This window comes from Babylonia areolata, chromosome 7 (genome assembly GCF_041734735.1).
Source record: "Babylonia areolata isolate BAREFJ2019XMU chromosome 7, ASM4173473v1, whole genome shotgun sequence".
In the NCBI taxonomy this organism is placed as follows: Eukaryota; Metazoa; Mollusca; class Gastropoda; order Neogastropoda; family Buccinidae; genus Babylonia; species Babylonia areolata.
This window is the reverse complement of record NC_134882.1, coordinates 17,023,915-17,049,989: the sequence shown is the minus strand read 5'-3', so window position 1 is coordinate 17,049,989 and position 26,075 is coordinate 17,023,915. Positions and strand designations below refer to the sequence as shown.

At 40.3% G+C, this 26,075-nt stretch overlaps 1 protein-coding gene across 3 annotated transcripts in view; it reads left to right on the top strand.

Annotated features, from left to right (window-relative positions):
- The window catches only part of LOC143283756 (uncharacterized), a 36,377-nt gene extending 12,077 nt beyond the window's left edge, over nt 1–24,300 (top strand). Inside the window, exons 3-14 of one of the 3 annotated variants that reach the window (XM_076590082.1) lie at nt 2,139–2,312; nt 5,070–5,252; nt 6,275–8,088; nt 8,935–12,476; nt 13,095–13,579; nt 14,058–14,131; nt 14,565–14,748; nt 15,179–15,221; nt 16,107–16,237; nt 17,255–17,347; nt 18,599–18,634; nt 19,119–24,300. In XM_076590082.1, the coding sequence (XP_076446197.1) occupies nt 2,139–2,312; nt 5,070–5,252; nt 6,275–8,088; nt 8,935–12,476; nt 13,095–13,579; nt 14,058–14,131; nt 14,565–14,748; nt 15,179–15,221; nt 16,107–16,237; nt 17,255–17,347; nt 18,599–18,634; nt 19,119–19,742 (7,383 nt within the window). In that variant the 3' untranslated portion in view covers nt 19,743–24,300. Of the gene's footprint in view, nt 1–2,138; nt 2,322–5,069; nt 5,253–6,274; nt 8,089–8,934; nt 12,477–13,094; nt 13,580–14,057; nt 14,132–14,564; nt 14,749–15,178; nt 15,222–16,106; nt 16,238–17,254; nt 17,348–18,598; nt 18,635–19,118 lie in introns of all 3 variants that reach the window. The other 2 variants (XM_076590083.1, XM_076590081.1) reach the window with 2 other exon arrangements.
- The last annotated feature ends 1,775 nt before the right edge of the window (nt 24,301–26,075 follow it).

The window sequence follows — 26,075 nt, the reverse complement described above, 5'->3', positions numbered from 1 at the left end:
CCTTTCTGCAGTGTGCTAAAGATTGTACCCTTTGGAAAATTTATCAATCATGAGAAAACTGTGTACAAAAATTGTAAGCTTTTTCAGAATATCTCAAAAGCCTGAACATTTTTTGGAAAGATATGAATGGATACATGCTGAATTTTTTTTTTTTATTCAAGTGTTATTTTTAACGTGAACTGAATGATGTATCTGTATAATTTCCTTGCTGGCTCATTAAAGGACTTGTCTACTTTTATTTTCTGTTTTTTTCTTCTGCTTTTGTCACATTAGGGCAGTGCAGGTTCCTCGATAGTTCGATGCCAATTGGAAATTCCATGATTTCTTATCTGAATGGATGATTCTTAGCAGTAACTGGACACAAAGTTTGAACATAGCAAGCCCAGGTTCAGAACATTGTTTCTTCAGGCACTTTACAGAGGTGTTAGTGTGGAAACTGTAACATCACTCTAAATTGTAGTGAATGACTTGCATGCCAGTGAATGAAAATGCTGTGTGTAAATTCAAACTGGATGTGTGGGTAAATGAATAATAATGGTAATAAATTTTAAAGATATGTCCTGTTCAGGTGACTTTTAATAATCTTTTCACTTTTTAACACCCATCTTGTTCTATCTACTACCCACCCACCTCCACTATTTGGAAGGAGGGTATTTTTTGTTGTCCAGCTAATATTTGTGAGGTCAGTCTGATGAAAAGTAAAAGTTTTTTTGATTTTTTTTTGTTTTGTTTTTTTAACTGGCCACCCTGTTAATTGGAAAATATCTCTGACAGCATCTAACATCTCAGAAGAAGCCTATGTGAATCTGACTTGAATGCATTGTCTTGATATGCAGTATTGAATAAAGTCTATCTTCCCAAAGCTACCCACACTACTCTTGTTAACTGATATGTACTGAAGTGAGGCCAGAATCAAGAACAAAAGGCTTTTGAGATACTCAGATTATGGATATGAGAGAGCTTGGTGATTGGTTATTATGCCCATGTTTTTCTGTGAACAGTGGCATATCTGTTATCTTGCATTCAAGACCTAACTCTGTCAAAGTATCCACTGTTCCTGCAGAAGAAAGGTGGTGGTGGACTTTTGTGCTGGGTTTCTTTCAGTGAGTGTGTGTGGTCACCACATTGCAGCACAGAATGCCGTGTATCATCAAATTAGGTAAACTTGGTTCACACAGCTGGTTGTCAGTTTCTTCAAAGATGAACTTTGTTGATCCTTTTTTGCATCTTTTTAGCCTTATTGTTGCCAAGACTTCAAATGATTGTCGACCCTCTCATCTAATCAAGGAAAAAAAAACCCATTGTGATATCCACATCATTATTAAACGTGGTTATAAAGATTCCAAGAAATATTAATTAAATCATTTTCAGAAAGTTTGGTAACTGTTCTGAGATATTGTCTACATGGCTATCTGTTTTAATTTGGCATCCACTTCATTGTCTGTGATGTCTGCAGATTCCCAAGGGGAGTCATAGTTAAAAGGATGTGTGGCCTCTGCCATTCATTAAATCGGACTTCATGACCAAATGATTGTTGTTGGTTTGGGGTTGTGTGTTGATATATTTAGAAAATAGGTTATTATGTACCACTGCGGTGCAGAGTGTGATAAAGTGTGTGGGTGTCCCAACCAGTTCCACATGGACTTGCAGTACTGGACCATAATGCCAGAGTACGACTGGCACTGAGGAGTTGTGATGAGCAATGGAACAGAAGAGGATGGAAAAATCCTACTAAGTGCTGTTTCTTGCTGTTCAGCCATGCAAAGAACACAAGGGGTGGAAACTTTGTCATGTTCAAACTTTGTCATGTCTTGCTGAGAGCTATGTTTATTATTGTTCATCTATACCATTAGAGGCAGTGTGGACCACAACTACATTTGTCTGATGGCTGTAGGCGTGTGCCTTCTCACAGTGTATCTTGCTTTGTACATCTGTTCGGTACACATTCACACCAAAAAAGAAAATCTTCAGTAATTAAGTGTATGCAATTCTGGAGATACATATAGTCCTTTATGCATTTCATTCTGATTTTAACATTAAACTTGAATTTCAATCATCGGTGAAATAAGACTGATGATCAACATGTCGAGTTAGAATTTATGTATGATTTGCCCTTTCCCATCTTTCAAACATACCAGGTTGACGAAAAGACCAGAACTTCCATGTACAAGCTGCGGCAAACCTGGACGAAAGTCATTCCCAACAACAAGCTGTATGCTCTGGATGTACGTGTGCGAAGGATTGATCCTGCCTGGCCTGTCACTGCGAAGCAACCAGACCAGGGAAGCATCCATGTCAACCCCAAATTTTTAGTGAGTCAGGTAATAGTTAATGTGTGTCTCCTGCATTTTGTTGTCGATGTTTTTGTGGGGTTTTTTTTCTCTCTTCCTGATGACATTCCCAATCCAAGTGCATAGTCCTATAAAAGACTAACTGTGACAGCAATAAAAACAAATGAAGTGCAAGTTCAACAAACGGTCACTGGTGCAGAAACAAAGGGAGCTCCAACCTACACCTGTTCTACTTGGAAAAACAAAGGGAGCTCCAACCTACACCTGTTCTACTTAACATTTTGGCTTGGACACAGCCTTAAAAAGCATGGGGGCATTGTAAGCAACAAAGTCACAGATCTACCTGACAAGAGAATGCCATAGATCCGAAACCTCTTGCACAACCGCACTGAACATGGACCGAAAATGACAAGTTCAGCTGTAAGTCAAAGGTCTGGAACTCGTAGGCATGTTTTGGATCTATCCTGACATCCAGGAATTCATTCCATTCTGGGAAACAAAGACGACAAGCTTCTTACAGGTCATCCTTATTTGACAGCTCCATGGTGTGTATCATGCAAGCAGTCTCTCTGCTTAAAAGATTGGTATGAGGGCTGGAATCTGCATGTTATGAAGCACAGACATGTTTACAACTTGCTCCATCATTTTCTAAAATGTTAATCTGAACACTTTTAATTCTTGAAGGACATCAGTGTTTTTAAGTTGAAGTAGACTGAAACATATGTGGATGAATTGGTCTTTTACTATTTGTTCTGATACTGATAACATTCTATTAGTCTTTCAGAACAACATTTCTGGTTAAGTTCTTATTGAAAGTTTTTAATGCTGTATGTCCATACAAAATACTTAATTCTCCACAAGAATCAGCACTCTTTTTTTTTTCTCCTTTTTTTTTCCTTTTTATGGAGAAAGTGTAGGAATGTCCAAGCTTTATAGACATGCCATTTTGAGATACAAATACCTTTTTAAAAAATCTGTTGGACAGCATCTACTAAAAATGAGTGCAAACATTAAAACTGTTTTGATGGCCTTTTGACAAAACGGATAAAATTATTAGTGACCAGTTTTCAGCTGGATTTTAGATTCACTTGTCCACTCAAGCAGTCCAATACTTCTTAAGAACCTGAGTGTTTGACCCATAATACATTTGCTTGCACACAATCTCACTGACATAATGACTTCTGGCATGTTACAACTTCCTCTTCGCCAGCATACGGCTGTCAAAACACTTCCATTCTGTTCTTGACAGTTTAAAAGTAACACCACCCACCATTGTCTTATTCACAAGTCTGGTTTCTTGGCTGAATTCGGCCACTGATTATAATAAGAATATCAAAGAAAACAAAACGAATTCACTTTCGCATTTGTTGCCACATCAGCAGAGGCCATTCATATGCATCCACCTAAACACAACGTCAAATTACATAAGTGGCAGATGACCACAGGCACAGACACCTGTTATAGGCCAGACAGAAATGCACCCCTGCTGTCAATCCCCACCTTGCTGTTTGTATCACCAGGAGTCGCAGAACACACTGTAGAATCAAAGGTGTATTGCACAACAGTCACATCTCTTCTGTACTACCCATTTGTGTTACCACCTAAATATTGGTTAACCCTGATCCAGGCTATCCACCTCCGCATTCTGAAGCTGCAGAATACTTACTGACAGGAGATGCTGAAATTCCTTTGATCATTTTCCAAAACCATTTCATTCATCCCTGTTTCTGCTTGACAACTATGAACTGTTGTAATCAGAACAGCCACTCATCCCCATCCCTCATACAGCAATAGCTTTCATTTTAATTTCAGCCAGCTCTAAATGAACAAAGACTTCACAATTAAGAATGCAGGGTAAAGGTTTACACAACAAAGGTGACGGAAAAACTTTCTCCAAAATGGCGTCTTGGCAGCCTCCCAGATCCAGGGAATGTTCAATGCCAGATTGCATCCAAAGCAAGTAGTGGCTATTTCATTCTGTGACAAGTCCTCTTGATAGCATTGGCGAGTTGCCAGCTGCAGAGAAAGACCCCTCCCCTCTCCCCCCCAACTCCCCCATTCTGACAAACATCACACATGCTATATTAATACCACAAATACAAAAAGGCGCAAATACCAAATGGAGAGTACAGGTTATTTTTTAAGGAAGTTAGATAAACCATTCATTAGAAATACGAAATTGAAAGTCACCAGCAAACCCATTAATCAATTTTCTCATATTTGGTGGCATTGCATCCATGTTGTCATTAGGCAAAATTTCAGGAATTAACAGAAAAATTAGTTTGGGTAGAGGGGCCCTAATAAGTCTTCGAAGGCTCATTAATCTTCAGCTATAAATTACTTGAAATTCCTAGCCGTTCTTCATGGGCAGTGTATGGAATGATTTTATTCATTGTCTAGCTTCATTTATCTAAAAGACATTCAAATTGGTCTTTTACAACCCCCAAAACAACCGTTAAAAAGAGGTTTCTCATGTCTCAAAAAAGTGGAAGCTTCTGTTTTGAAGCTGTTTGAAATTATTCTATTGACCTGTAAAATGTTGAGGTATAGAAAATGTTATGCATAGTGAGGTTTTTGTAGTTATTTTTTTTGTTTGGGGTTTTTTTGTTTGTTTTTTTAAGATGCGTTTTTGAAGAAAAGAAAGTTGTCTCTGTTCCCTGAAAATGTGCTTGAAGTGATTTGGGAAAATCATGGGGTAGAAAAAGTGCAATGAAAATAAAATTTGACATAACCCGGCAAAAAATTCAGGCTGACAATTAACAGGGAATAATTGTGCAGGCCCAGCAGAAAAACCGGGCCACCAGTTCCGAAGAGAATAGCCCGGCATGGTCCAGCTCTCCCCAGACAGAGCCAACCCATGACAGCAAGAAGAAGGAGCTACAGGAGAAAGAGGAGGAGCTGAAAAGGTTGAAACTGGAGCTTGAACTGGCAGAAACCAAGGCTAAACTGGAAAAACAAAAGGTATGTTGTAGAATGGGAACAGAATTAGTCACTTGAATTAACTTTGTTTAAATTTAGCTGTTGTGCTCATGATGGTTGGGGACCATATTTTCAGGCTTGTGACAAGATTTGTAGTCATGTGCTTTTTTTTCTAAATTTGTGGGCTGAAACTTCCTTTTCTGCCAGTGGGAATTTTTACATGCACGAGTTAAAATGTGGCAATCATGATATGTTTTCAGGGGTGGGTGTATGCTTGGTGTTCATGCTCTCGTTACCCACCAGGCATTGACTCATATTACAAATCTGTAGCATGTCTCTTGCTCCTGGATGAATGATCTGGCAGTTTTCATGAACACAGTTTTAAGAGATGACTGAAAGCTAACATTGGTTTACGCCTTTAAAGATGTACAGTACAAGTAAGCGTTATGCCTGTTTATGACAGAAACAGTTGACCATTAATTTTATTGATTTAACCATTCCAGGCTTTACCTTTCCCGTATGCTGTGGGTGAAATATCACCCACACCAGTCATTTTTAACCGCTAAATCATGTCAATTAATGCCTCGTCCACAAAATTTTATGACTATCAATAAAGATTTATGTTGTGTCCACTGAAAATCGTGTACATAAGCAAATAAACAGTAAACATCCCAGTATGTTATGGATTTGTGGACACCCATACTCATAAAAAAGACAACCTTGCACACCATATGTCACGGATGTGTGGGCACGCGTTATGGCATATGCTGTCCCCAGTGACAATATGTACTGAGGCTTGAAGCATTCTAGCATACACACACACACACACACACACACACACACACACACACACACTACACATAACTATCATACATACATACATACATACATGCTTACAAATAAGTTTCAAGCAATGTACGGGGAAGGGTTTTTGGGGGTGAGGGGGGTTGGTTGTTGTTGTTTTGTTTTTTTGTATATATGAAAAAGTAAGAGTAAATAGGGATTCTTGAAAACTGTTCCTTTTTGACTGTTGATTTGCCTGTTCCGTGGCCTTGGTCTTGTAGCCTTGTGCCTCTGTTGTGCAGCTGGAACAGAAACAGCAGGGTGGGATGGCACAACTGCGTGCTATTCAGGACAGAGGTGGTGGAGACAATCCAAGGTCAACTCCCCCAGATCTTGCATCCTTACCACCTGCAAGGCCAAGTACTGCTCAGTCTTCCTCTATCTCTGCTCCATCACGGCCAAGGGATCCTCGCCTAGCCAGAGACCCTCGTCTAGCCAGCAGCATTGCCAGTAGAGACCCTCGACGCAGAAACAATCAGCCGTCAGCCCATCTGTCTGCTGCTTCACCTGCTTCAGCCGATTTGCCTCTCCCTCCAGATAGTGGAATCTCCAGCCAGCCACGTCCAATGCCTGGAAACAAATCCCAGGCATTGCCACCTGTGGAGAGCTCACAGTCCAGTAAATCACATGTATCTACAGCCAACAAAACTCATGTGCCAAAAGCACCTGCACCAGTGCCCCAGATACACCAACATGAAACTATGGCAACACCACTTCCAGCCACTGACAACCATCCTAAGCTTGATGCACCAAAAGTCAACTTGAGCACTCTAACAGATTGGTTCAGCAGTGTGAACAAGCCTCCATCTCTTTCACAGAATCCACCTTCTGTGCCTGCTGCTCCACTTCCCTCTGAGCCTCCCACAGCCTCTGAGCCTTCAAGTACTGAAGAGCCCCCACTTGGAAATATTCCTCTTCCCAAATCCACAGACACTTCTCATTTTCCAAAGGAGAAAGCATCCACTAAACAAACCAAAGTGGCAAAAAGGTACACCCAGAAGAAAGACCCCAAACCAGTAGAACCACCTGAAGAAAAAGTAGCTGCACCCACCAAATTTAAAATCAACACAGTAGAAATCACTGAGCCACAAGTCCCTTCAGAAAAGATTCAGCAAGCAGCCAAAAAGCAGTTTCCTGTCAAGGTGGATAAACCCTCGGGCAGATCAACATCACCTAGTTCCAAGCATAAAGCTGACACGGGTGAGAAGGCTGATGACAAGAATAAGGACACTGATGAGAAAAGTTCTGATAAATCGGAAAACAAAGAGAGAGAGAAAGCAGGTCGCAGTTCCTCACGTGACAAAAAGTCTAGCAGTAGTCGATCTCGCCGTTCACACAGTTCCCCAGATCGACGTGATTCAAAGGATTCTGACAGGTCTCGGTCTGGTGATGAATATTCGCGTAGCAGTAAAGAACGACGCCCAAGTAAAGACAAAGACTATCATGGTAGCAGAGACAGGCGAGATGACTGGTCCAGGCCTTCTGTTCGCCGCGGTGGTTCTTTTCGAGGGAGAGGCACCAGGCTTCGTGGACACCGCTACAGACACTATTCACCACCCCAGTCCAGGCCTGAAACCAGATCTCGATCACGATCTCCAACCAAATATGACAAGCGAGAAAGAGAGGAAAACACTTGCAAGATGGAAGAGGATGCACCTGCTCCTACACCTTCAACTTCACAAAGTGACGTGACCACTTCTCCAACACACAGTGACATTGTTGTGTCTTCTGTCCATGGTGACAATGGTGCCTCTGCCCAGAGTGACACGCCAGTGACCCAAATGGATATTTCTGACTCATCTAATAGAGATGACAGTGCTTCTGTCCCAGACTCTGAGAAAGAACTACAAGATGTTGATGAGAGACCACTGCTGAAGCGTCCAAGCCCTGGAGATGGTGAGAAACCAGATGAGTTGTGTTCACAGCCAAAGAAAGCCCGCCACTCTCAGTCTGAAGAGTCTGCTGACACCTCAGCAGCTGACACCTCCCTTCCAGAGACATCTGCTGTTGAAACTGACTCAAAGGAAGATTTGGGGTATGTGTGTGTGTGTGTGTGTGTGTTTCATTCTCAGAACAATTCTCATTAGGGAATTGCAGATTTTACTCAGAAACCACTTTGTGAATAATGCAGTTTTGCTATAGAAATCTTCAACAAGTCATTCAGATTACAAAACAAACTGGGCTATCATATTTGTATGATTTTAAATTTTGAGAAGTGTCAGAGTTTATAGTGCAAATATATATTTTTATGGTTCATTGGCTTATGACTAATTAGTATTTATAATGATATGGTTTTGTGAAATTTGAATGAGAAAATTTGAATACAATTCATCAGTATGATAAAGAAAAATTAATAGATAATATATATATATAGAGAGAGAGAGAGAGAGATAACTATGAATTGATGGTTATGCAAGGACTAATAATACTTGTACATAGATTCAGAGGTCTTATAATTCAGTAATAAAAGATGAAAATGTGTCTGGATATTCAGGAAATCTGATATTCAAACATAAGCAAGTCTTAAGAGAAGTCAGTGTTTCATCTGATCAGATTTTACCATGTTTGTGACTGTTTTGAGGGTTGGTTGGTTTTTGTTTTGTTTTGTTTTTTTCACTTTTGAAAAGATTTGATTATAGATTTTATGTTGGTTTTAGATTTGTGGACATTGTGGTTTTAATATGTTAAACCTTGATATGGTCTCTTGTGACTGGTAGAGCTATAAGCCAAATGAATGAGTGATTTTGTATGAAACAGAAAGCTATGCAGTCTTTTTTTTTTCTTGTCTTTTTTTCTTTTTTTATCAAGTGATTTAGTGCAGTTACTTGCCTCCTCCTTGGAATAATTATGTATGAATTGCTATTGTTACTTTTTCTTTCAGCGATATCTTCAGTGGAGAGGACATAGACTACAGACAAGGTATGCCTCAAAATCCAGGGTCACATATCGTTGCTCAAAGTCCTGCACAACAGCGTTGGTCCAAATTTAAAGAGAGTCACCCAGATGACTTTGTCATGGAGAGGGAACGACGCAAATCTGCTGATGAAGTTCGTCGTGCTTCTCTTGCTGCAGCTGGAGTGAGTGGGCCACGTCATGAAAACTTTGACCGCGGGCTTCAGGATGTTGATTTCAGAAGAAGAGATCCAAGGATACCAGCACAACCTCACGAAGCTGACAATACAGAGGACATTCCCCAGCCTTTATTGCTGGAAAACCAGGAAGAAATTATGAATCAAGCAGCAAAGCAAGTGGAGGAAGGGCTTATGACTCATGATCAACACCAGAACCTGTTAAGACAGTTGGGCAAGTTTTATGACCGTCAGCGGCGCCAAAATCATGATCCTGAGCCAGAGAACTTCAATCATCCTCGGAGAGATGATGCTCATTTCAGACATAGACATCCGGAAGATTCTAGAGATGTGGATCATCGCAGACACCCTGCTGACAGGGACTTCAGGAAAGGTGGTCCAGATCACAGACACCCAGACAGTGAAGAAGTTAGACATCCTCCTCCCTATGCGGATGAAGGTGACACAGATTTCCGTTTGCATGGAAGACGTGAAGAAGGGGAACCTTTCATTAGTCCAAAGGTTGATTTTGACATGCACGATAGTCCCAGGGCTGATTTTGATGCAAGAGGAAGTCCGAGAGAAGATTTTGACGCACGACATGGACCAAGACCACGACACAGGCGGGGACATCCCAGAGAGGGCCCCACAGACTTTGATGGTAGAAAAGGATCCAGACCTCCAGAGGGGCAAGGACCCACCAAGCGACCTTTGCTGGGTCTTGCTCCAGGTGTGCCCTTGGATAGGCCAGTCGGTAACAATTCCCCAAAAGAAGATTTTGATGAAAGAGATCCTCGGTGGCATGACCAGAAGAGGCCAGGTTTTGCTAAAGGTGATTTTGAGGAGTTTGGTCCTCATAGAGAGTTCGGAAAGAAAAGGGCTCTCGAGGATTTTGATCGAAGAGGCTCTTCAAGGGAGTTTGATCCTAGGGGTCCTCCTCGAGAATTTCATAGAGGTCCACGTGATTTTGATCGTCGACAAGAGTCCAGAAACTTTGAAAATCGGGGTCCAAGAGGATTTGTGGGTGGAGACATGCATCAAGATTTTGATGAAAGAGGAGCACACGATGAGTACAGGCCCCAGGGCAGACAGAGAGGGCCTCCCCAAAGACCACAAAGGGTATTCCACGATCGAGGCCACCCAGAAGAATATGATCCAGAAGATTTTGATGTAAGAGGTGGTAGACCTGAACGTTATGGACCTCCAGGGCCTCGTGGAAGACCACCAATGGGACCACGGAGAGGCCCTCCCAGAAAGTTTGATCAGCATGATGAAGATGGAGAAAGCAGGTCCCCAAGAGACTTTGATGGCAGAGGCTCCTCAAGAGAGAGTGATGAGAGATTCCCAGATAGAGACATGAGAGGCCCCCCAAGAGAGTTTGAAGGTTTCCGACCAAAGAGAGATACAAACAGTCCCCAGGGACCTCCAAGAGATTTTGATGAGCCCTTGCCTCAAGACCATGATAGCCGCCTTCCTCCCAGAGACTTTGGCCCCAGACCACAGAGAGATTTCGATGGCCCCAGATCTCCAACTGACTTTGAGGATGCAAGACCTCCAGGAGACATGGAAGGGCATGGAGATCCCAGTCGACCCCCTATGCAGCCACCTGAGAAGTACCCTTACAATGGACCTGGACCCCGCAGACGTGGACCAAGAATGATGGAACCCAGCCCAAGAATGGATGGACCAAGACCTAGCATGGACAGACCACGACCAAGAATGGAGGAGCCACACTCCAGAATGGACCGACCACCAAGAATGGATGGACCAAAGCCACCCAGTGAAGGACCATGTCAAATGGCCCCTCCAGCTGTTGGACCTGTTGTAGGCCCAGCTGGTCCAGATACACAGAATAAGATCCTTCCTGGCAGCCCTATGGATGATCCCCGCTGGTCCTGCATGAAAGGATTACTGGCCAAAGAAGTACCAGAAGAAGTTGTCATTGATGGCAAACCTTATGAAGTTAAGATGGACATTCCCCGCCGCATTAAATTGTATGGCCAAGACTGTGAAATTTATCCAGACTCTGGTGCACGTGGCATTCGCTTGAATGGCAGATTGGAATACAAGTTTGGAGAGCCCAGGAAGACCATTGATCTGGGCAGTCGCACTGTGGAAATCTTTTACCATGGCACTCCTTTGAATGTCTGGATTGATGGTCAGCACCACCGTGTTCGTCTGGATGCCCCTCCTCAAAGCATGACCTTTGATGGAAGCATCTTTGGATTCCAAGTGGATGGACTGGATAAGATGATCCTTGTTGACCGCAGAGAGAAAGGAACTTTTGGGGGACCTCCTCGTCCGTTAGTGTTCAAGAACATCACCCATGAAATTGCCTTTGAACCACCAGCTCGAAGAATTCTTATAGACAATCAGTCGTGCGAGTTGAAATTGGACCGCAAAATCCCGCTGATCATCTACAATGGCAAACCCCATGGCATTCGCTTTGAAGGTGGTCCTCGTACAATGATAATTGATGATGTTGCCTACCTTGTGCCTATGGACCATGCTGTAAAAGTGAAGATTGGAAACCGACCTCACTTTGTAGCGTTTGGTGGACCTGCCCATGAAGTCATCATTGATGGCAAGTGGTTTGAAGTCAAGTTCAACAATGTGCCAAAAACTATCAACATTGGTAGCCGCATTCATACGATTCGTCTGGAACCTCCCATCCCTCGTGTGAAGATTCTGGCTGAAATAACCCAAGGACTTGATGACACTGACCTATTTTTGGGTCCAGTCCAACCCAGGCCGTTACCCCGTGGACCACAGTCTTCATTCCCTGACAAAGGACCTCAACTGCCAGGCCCTCGCCCTCCACTCCCGGCTCCTGGCATCCGTCCAGCTGGCCCTGGAATGATGGGTCCTAAGCCCGAACCAACCACAGAGCAGCCTGTGCCAAAAGACATGGAAAATACTGTTGTGAAAGAGGAAGTGAAAGCAGAACCAGACATTCCCACCAACAAGCCCCCAGCCAGCCCACCTGTTGTGCAGGGAGAAAAGGTTGGACCGCCTCCAGGTGCCCAGCCCCATCCTGGGCCCCCCCACCCTCCACACATCCCTCCCCAACCACAGCCAGGCCCCCCACACCCTCAGGGTCCTGTCAGGATGTCCATGCCCAACCAGCCTGGCATGCAGCCACATCCTGGCATGGCAGGCATGCAGCAGCGTATGGGAGGCCCCATGGGTATGCGTGGTGGGCCTATGATGACTGGCCAGCCCAATCTGAACCCCTTGATGCTGGCCATGTCTGGTGTAATGCCCCTGCCCTCAACAATGCCTCAGATGTTCCCTGGAGCCATTACCAACCCCCTGGTCATGCAAAGCCTGCAGCGCATCATGGGATCTCCACAGAGTAAGCACAGTCTTTCTTTCTTTCTTTGTTTTTTGGAGGGGGTTTTTTTGTTTGTTTTTTTGTCTATCCTCCTTTTTGTATGTGTAACTGTTGGTGGCGATACATGTTGATGCATGAGAGACCAAACAATTTTTAAGGGCTATAGTGTTAATTTACCCTCTTTTTTTGTCTTTTTTTTCTCTCTAAATAGTACCAGTATTTTGATAATTTTTTTTTTTTTTTTTTTTTTTTTTTTACATTTTTACATTGATTCTTTAACTTGATGGGTAATATTGATTTTTGTTTTACTTTCAGTAAAAAAGAAATAAAGGAAATGGCTTAAACAAAAGTCATCTTTTTAAATGAATTTAGTGGATCGGATATATATCTGTTATTGTTACACTATTTTGCAGATTACAGAGAAACCATTTTCCAAGTTTGTATTCTAAACTTAAACAAATACAAAAGAAAAAGAACATATTCCTTAAATAATGCTATGTTGATACAGTTTTGGTATTGCATCTTTTTCTTTTTTTTAATTCAGCAATGATAAGATTGACATTTGAAAAAATATAGTTCGCAAAATATGTTGTAAAGGGTATGTTAATTTATTGTTGTAAGAACTTAATTACTTTTCAGTGTCACCTGGTTTCAACCCTCAAACGGCATTCTCAGGAATGACCCAGCAGCTACAGCAGTTGTTGGGAGGTCCTGGCCTTCAGCGTCCCTCACTCCCAATGCCCATGCCCCCGGTCATGCCTCCGCAGATGTCCCAGCCTGCCATCACACCAACACTGGCCACATCCACCCCAATCCCAGGCCCTGCTCTCCCACCCGCCGCCAAGCCTCCAACCTCCACCCCTGTTTCAGCGCCTCCTGTGACCACTGCTGCCCCCACAACTTCGACTGCTGCTGCTGCTGCTCCGGCAGCTATACCCGATGTGAATGAACTGTTGAAGAAACTGCTGGATGCAGGGATTATTGGGAACCCTGCCAAGAAAGAGGAGTCTGCAACACCATCCAGCACAACCCAACCGGAAACCACGCCTTCAGTGGCTGTGGAGCCTGCCAAGGAAAGCAAGCCTGTTGTGCCTCCTGTTGTTGCTGCCGCTGCTAAATCTAAGGTATGTGAGTGGTCTGCATATTCCATGGTTATTTTTAGATGGAATAGCTTCTTGCAGTGTTGGAGATACAAATCTGGAATCAATGTTTTCTTAGTAAATGATGTCAGTTTTGACTCAGGATGCAGGGTACCATTTTATGTCAAAAAATATTTGAAAATTACTGCTGTTCTTCCATTTACCCAGTTGAACATGTTGAAATTAAGATATAAAAAGTTAAGAATGATGTTTTCTTCATCTGCCAAGCAACAGTACATGTGCTGTGTTTTTTTCATTTTTTCTTTAAATATATGTTGGTACCCATTTTAAAGTCTTGGTGGACATTGTATACCTACCTAGTTCGACAAACCGTTACTCACTTCATAATCAGCTACTAATTTTTTCTCCATAAAAATTATCAAATTGATTTTGCTGTGCTTGTGAAATTCAAGCAGAATGTTTTCTTTGCCACTTTTTTAATCAATGCTTTGGTTCTTTTCAGCCAATCCAAAAGAAGGAAGTGGCTCTTGAACATCCACCAGATCTGTCAGATTTCCAGTCTGTGAAATTGAAAAAGTAAGTAAATTAGCCTCTGGTCAGTTGATGTGGGGTTTTGTGCGTGTTGTTGTTTTTGTGTGTGTATGTGGGCTTTTTTGTTGTTGTTTTTTCCTCTCAATGAAAACAGCCACAACAACCCTGCACCCCCACCCACTTTCCTCATGCCCAGTCATTGAATTGATGTGGCCACTATGCTTTGATTGCCAGTTGTATAATGAGAAATGATTGATAAAATTATGTTTAATAATATTCTGGCAGGCGTTGGTGCTCTCAGACATTGTTTGATTACTCTGACTCACTCTCAGGTAATGAAAATGTTCCTGTCAAGTCTAGTTGGGTTTCAAAATGTCTGTGGGCAATGCAGTTCAAAGGACTTTTTTCTGTCTCAAATTTCAGTAGTAGTTTCTGCATATTTATAGATAAAAATATTTATGTGCTTTGTGGTTTACAGGCAGTACAGTGGTGTGATCCATGACCTGTACCAAGGAATCCAGTGTTCCTCCTGTGGTTGCCGCTTTCTGGCGGCAGAAATGGAACAGTACCGTCAGCATCTCGACTGGCACTTTAGACTGAATAAGAGGGAGAAGGAAGCAGCAAAGATTGCCAGCCATCGCAAATGGTTCTACGAACTGAATGTAATGAATGATTTTTTGTTTTGTTTTTTTGGGGGTGGGTTTTTTTGGGAAGGGGGGGGGGTTGTTGTTTTTTGTATGGCAGTGTTTCATTTTGCTTAGCATGTTTGGTGTGTTGTCTTCGTTATTGCTTTTTTATGGTACACAAGCAAACATAGCTCTGGGTACTTTATTAAAGTACACACAATAAATAACATTTATTTCATTACAATTGCTAAAAATGTAATGGGCTTTTTGAAAATTTGGCAACAGTGAGAGTTATTCTTATACAAAAGGATATTTTCCAACCAAAACTTTATTTTAAACAACGCCAGCCTCAAATATTTCAAAGCATAAGTCTGGTTCAATTTACAGTGTTGCAAGCAAAATTACCAGTGGAAATTCTACACTTTTATTTGATGTTCTTTTCTTAAGTTTGTTTGTCACTTTTCAGGACTGGATTTTATTCCAAGAGCTGGATGAATCAGAAGAAACAAGTGAGTATCATCTTTTATGATAGAAACATATTGCGGCATAAAATATCTGCATAAATTTGTTACAAAATTGCTGGTAAAGTTGGTGTGTTTTTATATTCATATGGATTTGGCTGCTTTTATTCTTCTGCTTCTTCTTCATTCATGGACTGCAGCTCTCACTTGTATACATGTAAGATGGGGTTTTGCTTGCATGACCATTTTCACATTGCCATATGTCTGCCTATAATTAGTTCAGGTAATGTTATAAAGCATGCACACTCAGTTGCAAATACAAGCTGTTTGATCAGTGCAGTAAAATGAACTGAGTTACACAAAGTTTGAATCAGTTATTTTGTTTATGCTTTTACTTTTGTTTGCTTTCATGATTGAATGTTTACCTCTGATGTAGTCATCTTACCTCTGATGTAGTCATCTTAGAGAAGAAATGTACTGAGATACACAAAGTTTGAATCAGTTATTTTGTTTATGCTTTTGTTTGCTTTCATGATTGAATGTTTACCTCTGATGTAGTCATCTTACCTCTGATGTAGTCATCTTAGAGAAGAAATGTACTGAGATACACAAAGTTTGAATCAGTTATTTTGTTTATGCTTTTGTTTGCTTTCATGATTGAATGTTTACCTCTGATGTAGTCATCTTAGAGAAGTCCTACTTACCAGTGTAAAGTAAAGGAGCACAAAGTGAATATAATACATTAATCACTGGACAGTCCTATTATCAGCAAACCACAAGATGCATCATTGGGTGGGGGTTGGTTGGTTTCATGGTCTTATAGGAAGCAATAATTCCAATAAACAGAATATAGAAAAAGACAGTCCATCAGATTTTTTTCTTTGTTCTTTAAAACAGTCATAACGGAAGAGCTGTTTGTGAATGTCTTTGCAGAGTACAGTTCTGTGTTTGAACAAGAAAAGATCGACAGTGCTAATGGAAACCAGAACCTGGTTTCCATCAAAGTTCCAGAAGGAGTTGAAGTCACCTACAATCCACCAGCTTCTGGCAATGAAACAGAAGACGTAAGTATTTCTGAACCATGGCTTTTGTAGAGTATTTTGTATAGACTGCATTGTTGGGAGATTAGTTCAGATTTTCATGATCATTATCATTTTGATGTTGCTTCTTTTCTTTCTTGTCAGTTGGAGACGGAGATCCCAGATATTAATGTTCAAAAAGAAATAAAACAAACCATTAGTATTTATGGCATTCATTTGTATGATGCACAAACAGGTGAATGGATGGATTTTAGCTCGCTCTCTTTTCTTTTTTTTCTTTTTTTTTTTTTTTTTTTTTTTTATTCGAATATGTATATAGAGAGTGTGAATAATAAACCCAAGACTGTAAATATTCTGGGGTTGTTGTTTGTTTTGTTTTGTTTGTTTGTTTTTTAAGGAAAAAAAGTGGCATCAAAAAACAGTCTTGGTTTTACTGTGAACCTTAAAAACATTTTTGCCTGGTGTGGGGGTGTAGGAGTTGATTGAAAATCTCTAATACAACCCAACTAAGCCATTTTATTCTTCCAAAAGGGAGGTTAGTATGCAAAGCAAGCAGCAACTGTTTCATGCTATATGCTGTGTGCGTGTGTGTGTCACGCAGTAACGTTAACAGTTGAATTTACCTAATTGCCCTAACTAACCACAATTTGTTCATGGTTAGAATTTTTTTTATTTGATGTTAGGTTTCCTTGAGGAATGTTCTTTTTTGTTTGCAGTGTTTAGTGTGCTTTAGTCATACTTTAGTTAGTGATGCTTAAGTTTTTTTTAAAGTGTCAGGAACATTTTGTCTCTTTCTCTCTGTCTGTATGTGTGTGGGGGGGGGGGGGGGGGGGACGCATTTGTGAATAAGTATTCTGTATTTTTGTTGTTGTTTTTTCTCCTTTTGAAAGGCATGATAATTATATTCTTAGATTTCGGAAGTGAAATTGATGTGAAGTTAATGAAGTTAATAAGTTTGCCCATGAAAGGAATCAGTACAAGGTGTATTTTGGAGGGTGTCTGAAAATAACCTTTGCTATGAAGTGTGGTCCTTTATTCCAGTTGTGTGCTGTTTGTGGGGATCCCTTTGAGAACTACTGGGATGAAGAAGCAGAGGCATGGCACTTGAGGAATGCTGTTTTGCTGTCTGGAAAGGTGAGGCATCACTCTGAGTTTGATCCCATTGATTAAATTTACTTTTTCTTTTTTGAAGTTCAGATGAGAAAGCAGTCAGTTGAGTCTACAACTTGTGCAGAATGTTTCTTCCCCACTTTCACTGAGCAGTGGGGTTCATGTTTTCTTGCTTCTTTCATCTTTTATGCCTTATCTTCATGTTGAATATTTCCCTCTTCCACTTGGCCTGACAAAACAGATGCAGGTAATGTCTGGTCATAACTTTTTATTCAATTAAACATTTCCCTTTTTCAGTTGGACTAATAAAACAGACAGACAGTATCTGGTTATAACTTTGTATTCAGTTAAAATGGCTGCACCAATACTGGTCAGAAAAGACTCTTAAAACTTAATTAACAATGACTAATATATATGTATATTACTGTAATTCATCACTACAATTCTTCAATGTCAAGTGTTGTATTAACACTTGTCTGTTTCATTTCTCATTATTATTAACTGACCCAACCAAACAAATGATTTTCAGGAATTATCTTACGGACAACTTCGGAGGAGTTTTTATGTTTGTTTGTTTTTGTTTTGTTTTTTCTAACAACTGGCTTATTGGATGTGTGGGCTTTATACATTTTCAAAATTACTTCTTTTTTCTTTTTTTTCTTTGAATTCAGTGGGTGCGCCTTTTGTGCTGTTGTGCCAAATAAGTCAGAAATTATGATAAACAAGTGTGCATGACAAATACACATATGACTTTTAGTGGAATGAAGTGAGAAAATGTTTCACAAATTGCTCTCAACAAAATTTTGACAAAAAGCATGAAATTGCCTGTATTAACTTTCTGTCACACTCATAAAGTTATGCAGTTACAAAACTGACATATAAGTGAGTAAAGCAATAGATAATTTCTCTAAGTATTGGCAGCTTTCAGGTTTGCCTTACATCATACACAAATGTTCAGAAAGAAGTGCCGGGTATTCCTAGGACTTGTTTGTGAACTTTATGAAACAAGTACATGTGAAGAAGGCTTGGTCATCAGGCCAAGGGCTTTGAATGTCAGCAAAATAGCATATGGAAACCATTTACACAGTGTTCAGCAGGGTTGGGTTTTTGGTGGGTTTTTTGTTTTGTTTTTTTGTTTGTTTGTTTTAGGGTTGTTTTGTTTTGGTTTTTGGTTGTTGTTTTTTTGGTTGTTTTAGGGTTGGTTTAGTTAAAGCAGAGAATGTAAATGTCTTAGTTATATCATTAATGTGTTTGTTTTTTTGTTTCTTCTTTCAGTTCTATCATCCTATTTGTTACGATGAAGTTCGGGAGGTAAGTAAACCATTTTTCTTCTTTTTTTTTGTTTATGTGTGGAGTTCATTGTGCCATCCAGTATGAGATTGTATTAGTAAACACCTTGCTAATATGTTTTAGTTTGGAAGAAAATATTCAAAAAAGCTTGAAAGTTGTATTTTGCTGAGTTCATTTCATTTGTGTCAACAGATTTCACTTTGTAATTAAACTGATCACAGACAGCTGTGGATCACAGTTTTATAACAGTTCACCTTTATCATTAACATTTTTAGTGATAATGCTCCTTAAACATTTCCCAGTTGATTTCAGGGGATTTCTTAGATGGAAAAGTCTGAGAGAGTTTGAATTTTATTCTCGTATTTAATTTTTTTTTCTAATGATGAACTTTGGTCCTCAGCACAGTAAGCCCAAACTGACACCAAAAAAACAGTGCAAATTTCAGTTCCAACAATAATGATAATTTTCTTAGTTTCTTACAGTAATGGTGTATTGATTTGCTCAGGGCACCGACACAGAAGTGACACCCACCCCCACAGTAGAACCGTCCATCAACCCTCTGGTGGCACAGATCGGACAGGAGACGACCAAGCCTGCTGACAGTGGAGCATTGACAGAAACACCAGCAGACACAGCCACCACAGGTGACATGAAGCCTGACCCCAAAGACTTGACAGACTCTGCTGCAGTAGTCATCCCTGCAGCTCCTGTCTCCATCAAAACAGAGCCAAGTGAAACCAGTGCAGCCACCACCAATGTGGAAACGCCAGTCACACTGGCTCCCGTTGAAAGTGCCATCAAACAACAACCCGTTGTAGAGGGCCCTGTGACAGAGGAGTCTGTCGACAAGGTGACACCACCAGAAAAGATAAAGTCAGAAGCAGAAGAGGACTCATCAGCAGCAGTGGCAACAGATCCTGCAGCATCTTCCACAGACACAGCTTTAGAAAGTGTGGCCGTGAAGATGGAGGAGACAAAGGAAGGTACAGCTGAAGAGAGTGCCCCAGTTTTCGCAGAGACGGTACCTGCCTCTGACACTCCTAGTCCTGGAACTGCCACAGCCACACCAGCTGAGGACCCATCTCAGCCCCCTGTGGTTGTCAAAACAGAACCCATGGATACCAGTTAACACAAACTGTGACACAATGAAAGACTTCATGTTATGATTGTTTTGTTGGAAAAATTGGAACACCTGTTTCTAATTTAATGCATCAGGGATGCTCGTATATAATGGTCTGAATGTATTGATTAAATCAACTGTTTTGTATATTTAATACAAATTATCAGAATATGTGATACGTGTATGATGGGTATTTGTGCCTCCACTGCCTCCTTTTCATTGTTTAGAAAGTCATTTTGACAAGCAAATTTAATGAAATAAAAAAAATGAATTGCTGAGAGTGCATATCTGGCACAAAACATGTCTCGAGCCTTCATGTGCTTGTTCATTTTGCATTGTTGCACCAATGCAGTAGAAATTCTGAGAGAAACAAGTGAAACATGAAAACTTACTGGAACACATTCACTGCTGAGCAGTCTACCACTATTTTCAACATGTGTAAACTAAAATGCAAAAAAAATGATTAAAAAAAAAAAAAAAAAAAAGAGTGAAATCAAAATACACATGCACCATGCACATGCCCTTCACACACACACACACACACACATGCAAATAAACCGAAAATATATAAAATGCAAAAATGTCATGTGTACATGCATGCACACACTCATGAGCAAACGCACTCTTTGGGAGCAAGGAATTGGTCATAGATTGTGCTCCAGCAGAAGTGAATCATTGACATCAGCGATCAACTCAAGGTGAGAACGTAATCTTGTGGATGTGGAAAAAAACATTACATCTATTATCCTACTCTGTCCCCTTATATTTCTCAAAAAACATTACATCTATTATCCTACTCTGTCCCCTTATATTTCTCTTGTAGTTGTTTCTGTGGTGGTTCACGGTGCCTTCAGATAAGACTTCATTCTTGATTGGTGTCTTTCTTTTACACCCTCTCACCTTTGATGTGAAGTTAATGTCAGTTTTTGTGATGTTCAGTTTGGCTGGCTTTTATTTCTTTCTGCCTTTACTGAGTAGTGTCTGAGGACTGGATGGAGTGGACAATGATCTTAGGAAAATAGTGTAATATTCCTGGTTAAGAAACAAAAACAGGCAACTGATCAACAGTCGGGTGTCTTTGTCAGGGAAGATTTCTGTGTGTAGGTCATGTTAGAGATCACCTGCTTTCACCCCCTAAAGGTTTTAGTTTTAACATTGCATGGAAATCCATTTCAGGTTCACAGTTGGCAATAAAAAGGGAAAGGTAAACATGATGCATCGTAACATAAAAGACAGTATAATTTGCATTGAAGTGATAGTCTTGCATTTTGTGCAATTTGGTTGATTTTAACTACCAGGTAATAAGCACTTTATTGGTTTATATTTAACTACCAGGTAATAAGCACTTTATTGGTTTATTCTAAAACCATGCCTTCATGGAAAGTAATGTTCCTTCTCTCTCAATCCTTTTTCCTTTCTTTATTTGTTCAGTCATTCTTTATCAGTGTGTCCGTTAGAAATTGAATGGTCTGGTATTTGCCTCCCATCACCAACTTTCTCTCACACTGTTTTGACAAAGTTAGTGATGTAAATCACTTTTATGTTTGACAAAACTCTTTCTTTGTGAGGTTGCTGGAGACACTGTGTGTAAGATGTGTCATAGGTCTGGACTTGGACGCATTTGCTGCATATGTCATTTGTTCACTTACATACGGTACTGCAATATGTGTATTTAAAGTAGTGGGGAACATATGTATACACATCAAAGATTTATAGACATTCTTAACTTTACACTTGAAATGAATCTGTGTGTAGTGCTGGCACAAAATTAATGTGCATCTTTCCATTTTCTAAGAGGAGTGGGGACTTTCTTGTAGTAATAGCTGATGGCATTTTGTGAGTACTTCACTGTTGCCAGTGTTGGTCTTTCCATTTGAATAGATTTTGTATAGCTAGAAGTTAGATCAGGATGTGCAGTGTATGGTTTATAGAGGATGTTGAGTAAAATAGGCACCACTGAGTTCTTCAGTGACTAGTCACCAGCAATGCAATATCTCCTCAAATGGATGGCCTCAGGACAGCCTACTATTGATGTCTCAGTGAACAAATGGTGATAGCCTCGGAATGAGTCTGGTTTGCTGTTTTCAGGGTGAAATCATGTTGGCACAGAAAAGGTAGAGAAAATTTGAAACAAAGAATGAAAATGAAATCTGCATCTTTTCAGACCTGTGAAATATGCAACTCTTTTATAGAAAAGCTGATATAATACACCCTGTCCAACAGAACTTAGCATTAAAACTGTTGCAGTACATTTATTTCATAGCAATCTTTCTGTATGACATACTCAACCAAGGCAACTGTCACTGTCTCTTTCCCAGAAACTCCTAGAAAGAGTTGTAAGGACGCTACTTTCATGAACATAGCTTGGGCTCATTTAATTTCTGGCAGTTGTGAACAAGTTTTTGGTCACAGAGAAGTTTTCTCAGTCCACTCAAATTATTGTCTTCATCTTCTCTACCCCTGTGCTGCCCTGTTCTGTGGAGGACGGTTTTGGAAAGTGTATTTCATCATTATGTTCCCATGCCATCTTGGTTTCCTTCTTCACTTTTGTGTGTGTGTTTGGTCGACTGGTTTTCAAAGGTTACAACACAAGTCATCAGCATCAAGTGTTGTATCATGTTTTTTTACAACAGAATGTATGGGTGGGCTGCTTGTGACCCATTAGTGTCACTGCTGGCTCATTTTGTCACTACATCTGACTTGACCAGTCTTGTTTTCCCTTCATAACATTTCGACCATTTTATCTGTAGCACAACAGGAAACACAACAAAACAAGTAACATTTGATATACTGCAAACAAGCACTTTTGAGTTTCTCTGTCTGCCAGTCTCTGACTCGTGTTTTGCTCCCTCCCTTCTTTCTCTCATACTCTCTCTCCCCTCCCTATCTCTTTCTCTATCTCTCTCTCTCTCTCTCTCTCTCTCTCTCTCTCTCTCTCTCTCTTACACACACACACACACACTGGCCCATACGCTCATGGTTGCTGAAAAATGGTATGAACATTGCACACGAGATTGGCGGAACAACCTGTCTGAAACCAACACATTCCAACTGATGATCCAGAACAGCAGAGAGCAGGAAAGAGACCAGTCATCAGATGTACCTTGTTAGTTGGCAGTCACAAGACCAAAGCTGGAAAATAGTTGTGTTAACAGTCATTTTAACAGAATGCCAAAACTGGAATTGGAGGTGTAGCTAGTCAGTTGAACAGAATACCAAAACTAGAATTAAAGGTGTGGACAGTCACTTGAACAGAAGACCAAATACAGGCGATATGGCCAGTCACTTGAACAGAAGAACAAAAAAAGGAGATATGGCCAGTCAAATAGTACAGAAGACCAAAAAGAGGAGGTGTCAGTCACTTAGAAGACAGAAGCAAATTGGAGGTGTGGCCAGTCACTTGAACACAAGACCAAGGCTGAAATTGGAGGTATGGCCACTCACTTTTAACAGAATATCATTTTTGGAAATGTCCTTGTCCTAGTCACTTGAACTGAAGACCAAGGCTGAAGTTGGAAGTGTGGCCAGTCAGTTGAACAGACCAAAACTAGAATTGGAGGTGTGGCCAGTCACTTGAAGAAGACCAAGACTGGATTTGGAGATGTGGCTTGTCACTTTGATTAACAGCATACCTCAGCTAGCATGGCGGCATCAATCACCAACTGTCATCACAAGCTGATTGCAGCCTTTTTTCTTTTTTAAATATGTTTTGTGAGTTATGATGAATCACTGGCTTTCCATATTTATACAGTGTGGTCTTGTGCACAAAGATGATCATTTTTATTTGTTGTTATCTCCATTTATAATTTATCTCCCACTTTGCAGTAGTGCTTACACTAAAATGCATGCATACACTTCTTTCATTTCAGCATTTTTGGGGCTGATTTTTCACTGGGACAAATGCAGAAATAGGTCTGAAAACACAATGCAATTAGTGCTTCTAATGAATGCATGTCTTTAAAAGTGGAACCTATGCAGATTCTCAGTAATCACTTATTTGACAAACACATATCTTGGTTTGCTGTCTTTAAATATCAACGGGTTAGACCGACCCAAATTTGTTTTTATTCCCAATTTGGTTTCTTTAGTCCCCAGAAGAAGAAAGGGGCAACTGCTTGATTCTCCAAGGGCAAAAGAGATGCCAGTTTTTGTTTGTGGTTTCTGGTGATACATTTACTATGCTTCATGTGTGTCTTTTTTTGTGAATATTTTTTTTCCTGAAAGGTTTGGTTCTAAAGGTATTCCCACCACTTCCCCCCACCCACCCAGTAAGATAACAGGTCTTTTCACTTTAGTGTATTGTTTTCAATAGAATTATTTTTCCAACAAGGGCACACAAAAAAAGTTTTGTTATCACCCATGGTTTATCAGTTTGTGTGTAAGGCCTTTCCCCAATCTTGATTTGGCAATAAAGTGGAGGGATGACTGCTTGAAGGGGGAAGAAAAAGCTGTGGGTAGTACTATTGCAAGAGTTTGATTTGTACTAGTTTTGTGCCCCAACAGTATGTATATGCGTGCTTGATATCAGTTTTTCAGGCTCAAGTGGATGGAAAAATAAACTTCAGAGAACAAAAAAAGGACTGGTGTCCTATTCAGTTATTCTCAGTGTGTCTGTTTCTCTCTCTCTCTCTCTCTCTCTCTCTCTCTCTCTCTCTCTCTCTCTCTCTCTCTCTCTCTCTCTCTCTCTTTCAACATTGCAGATTGTAAACTGTTTTCATGAACTCATGAAAATTTACAGTAGGAAAGTCATGACATTCATTCACATGGTATGGTGTGTGCACATACTGCAAGTAATATAAACAGATTTGTCAACTAAATGCAAAAATGCAAGGATATCTGATGAATATTGGATTCTGGGCAGAACAGAAATTTTAGTTTATCATTGTTCAAAACTGTTCTTCACCATAAGCGCAATCTTAAACGTAAATTCATATGCACGTAAGCACGCCATATAAGTTTTAGTACATCATATTTTCAAAGATTGAAGGGGTAAGCACAGTTCAGAAGTTTTAGTATAATTCCAATATGTGATTTCGGTGTAACTGCACACTTGAATATAAATTCACATGAGTGCATGCACACACACACACACACACACACACAATCATACACATGTCAGGATAATCAAATACACTTAATGGTACTCAGTTGTTTTATTTTTAACAGGCCCAGATGTGAAAGATATGTTATATATGAAGACACACATATGCTGCTGCATGTGATATATGTGCTGTTTCTTGATGACATTCCAGCTCACCCAAGTTAACACCTTCCTCCTCTCTCTCCCTCACACACACATACATGATGCACGCACACACACACACACACACACACGTTACTGTCTGTGTGAAGCACATCCACAAACTCTCCCCACCACCACTACCCCACAATGTTGTTTAGTCAGTGTATGTATGATGATAATGATACATTTATATAGTGCTTTCAAACCCCAGTGCTGTACAATAACATGTTAGTCAGGCACAAAGCACAGAAGAACACATACATTAAAAAAGAAGGAAAATTCAAATAATTATTTTCACGATTGCCATGGCTACGGAAATATAACACTGATTGGTAAAAATTTATCAGTATTAATACTGAGTTGATACTTGTAGCTCTGTATTGATCTTCCAGTTTGATTTTTACAAGTACTATTTTGTGTTGTGAATCCAAGTCCGTATTCTGTGCATGAATTAGATTCATCAAATTGTAAGAACAACTCCGAGATTGATATGATATGCAGATCGATAAGGCTTTTAAGCCTATATCTGATCTTGATGGTCTGACTTGGTCTGCTCTAACTCTCCAACTAATCCTGTAGGCTACAGTCTTTCGACTGTAACCTAGTTTGTCACTGGCGAGTAAGCGTGGCACGAGTGGAACAGTGTAGTGGGGCAGTACATGGGCAGTAGCCTACACACACACACACACACACACACACACACACACACACACATATATATATATATATATATATATTATATGATATAAAATCACCGAATCCATGCTCGCTATATCAATGTTTCAGGATTTACCAGATCAGAGTCCGGTCTATTCCATGTTTCAACATACATACATATTTGATATAAAATCACCGAATCCATGCTCGCTATATCGATCAGTGTTTCAGAGTTTACCACACCAGAGTCTGGTCTATTCCATGTTTCAACAATACAATTTCTTAGGCTGAGAAGTGCTGACCACGTCTAGTTTTACTCTTTTTTTCCCCAATTTATAATTTTTTTAGCCATGTCCTCTTGTTAGACTGTTCGTACTGACTTCTGACTTCAAAAGGAGTTGTGCAGTTACAGAAACCGCCCGTGTCAGTGTAAATTTGAATTG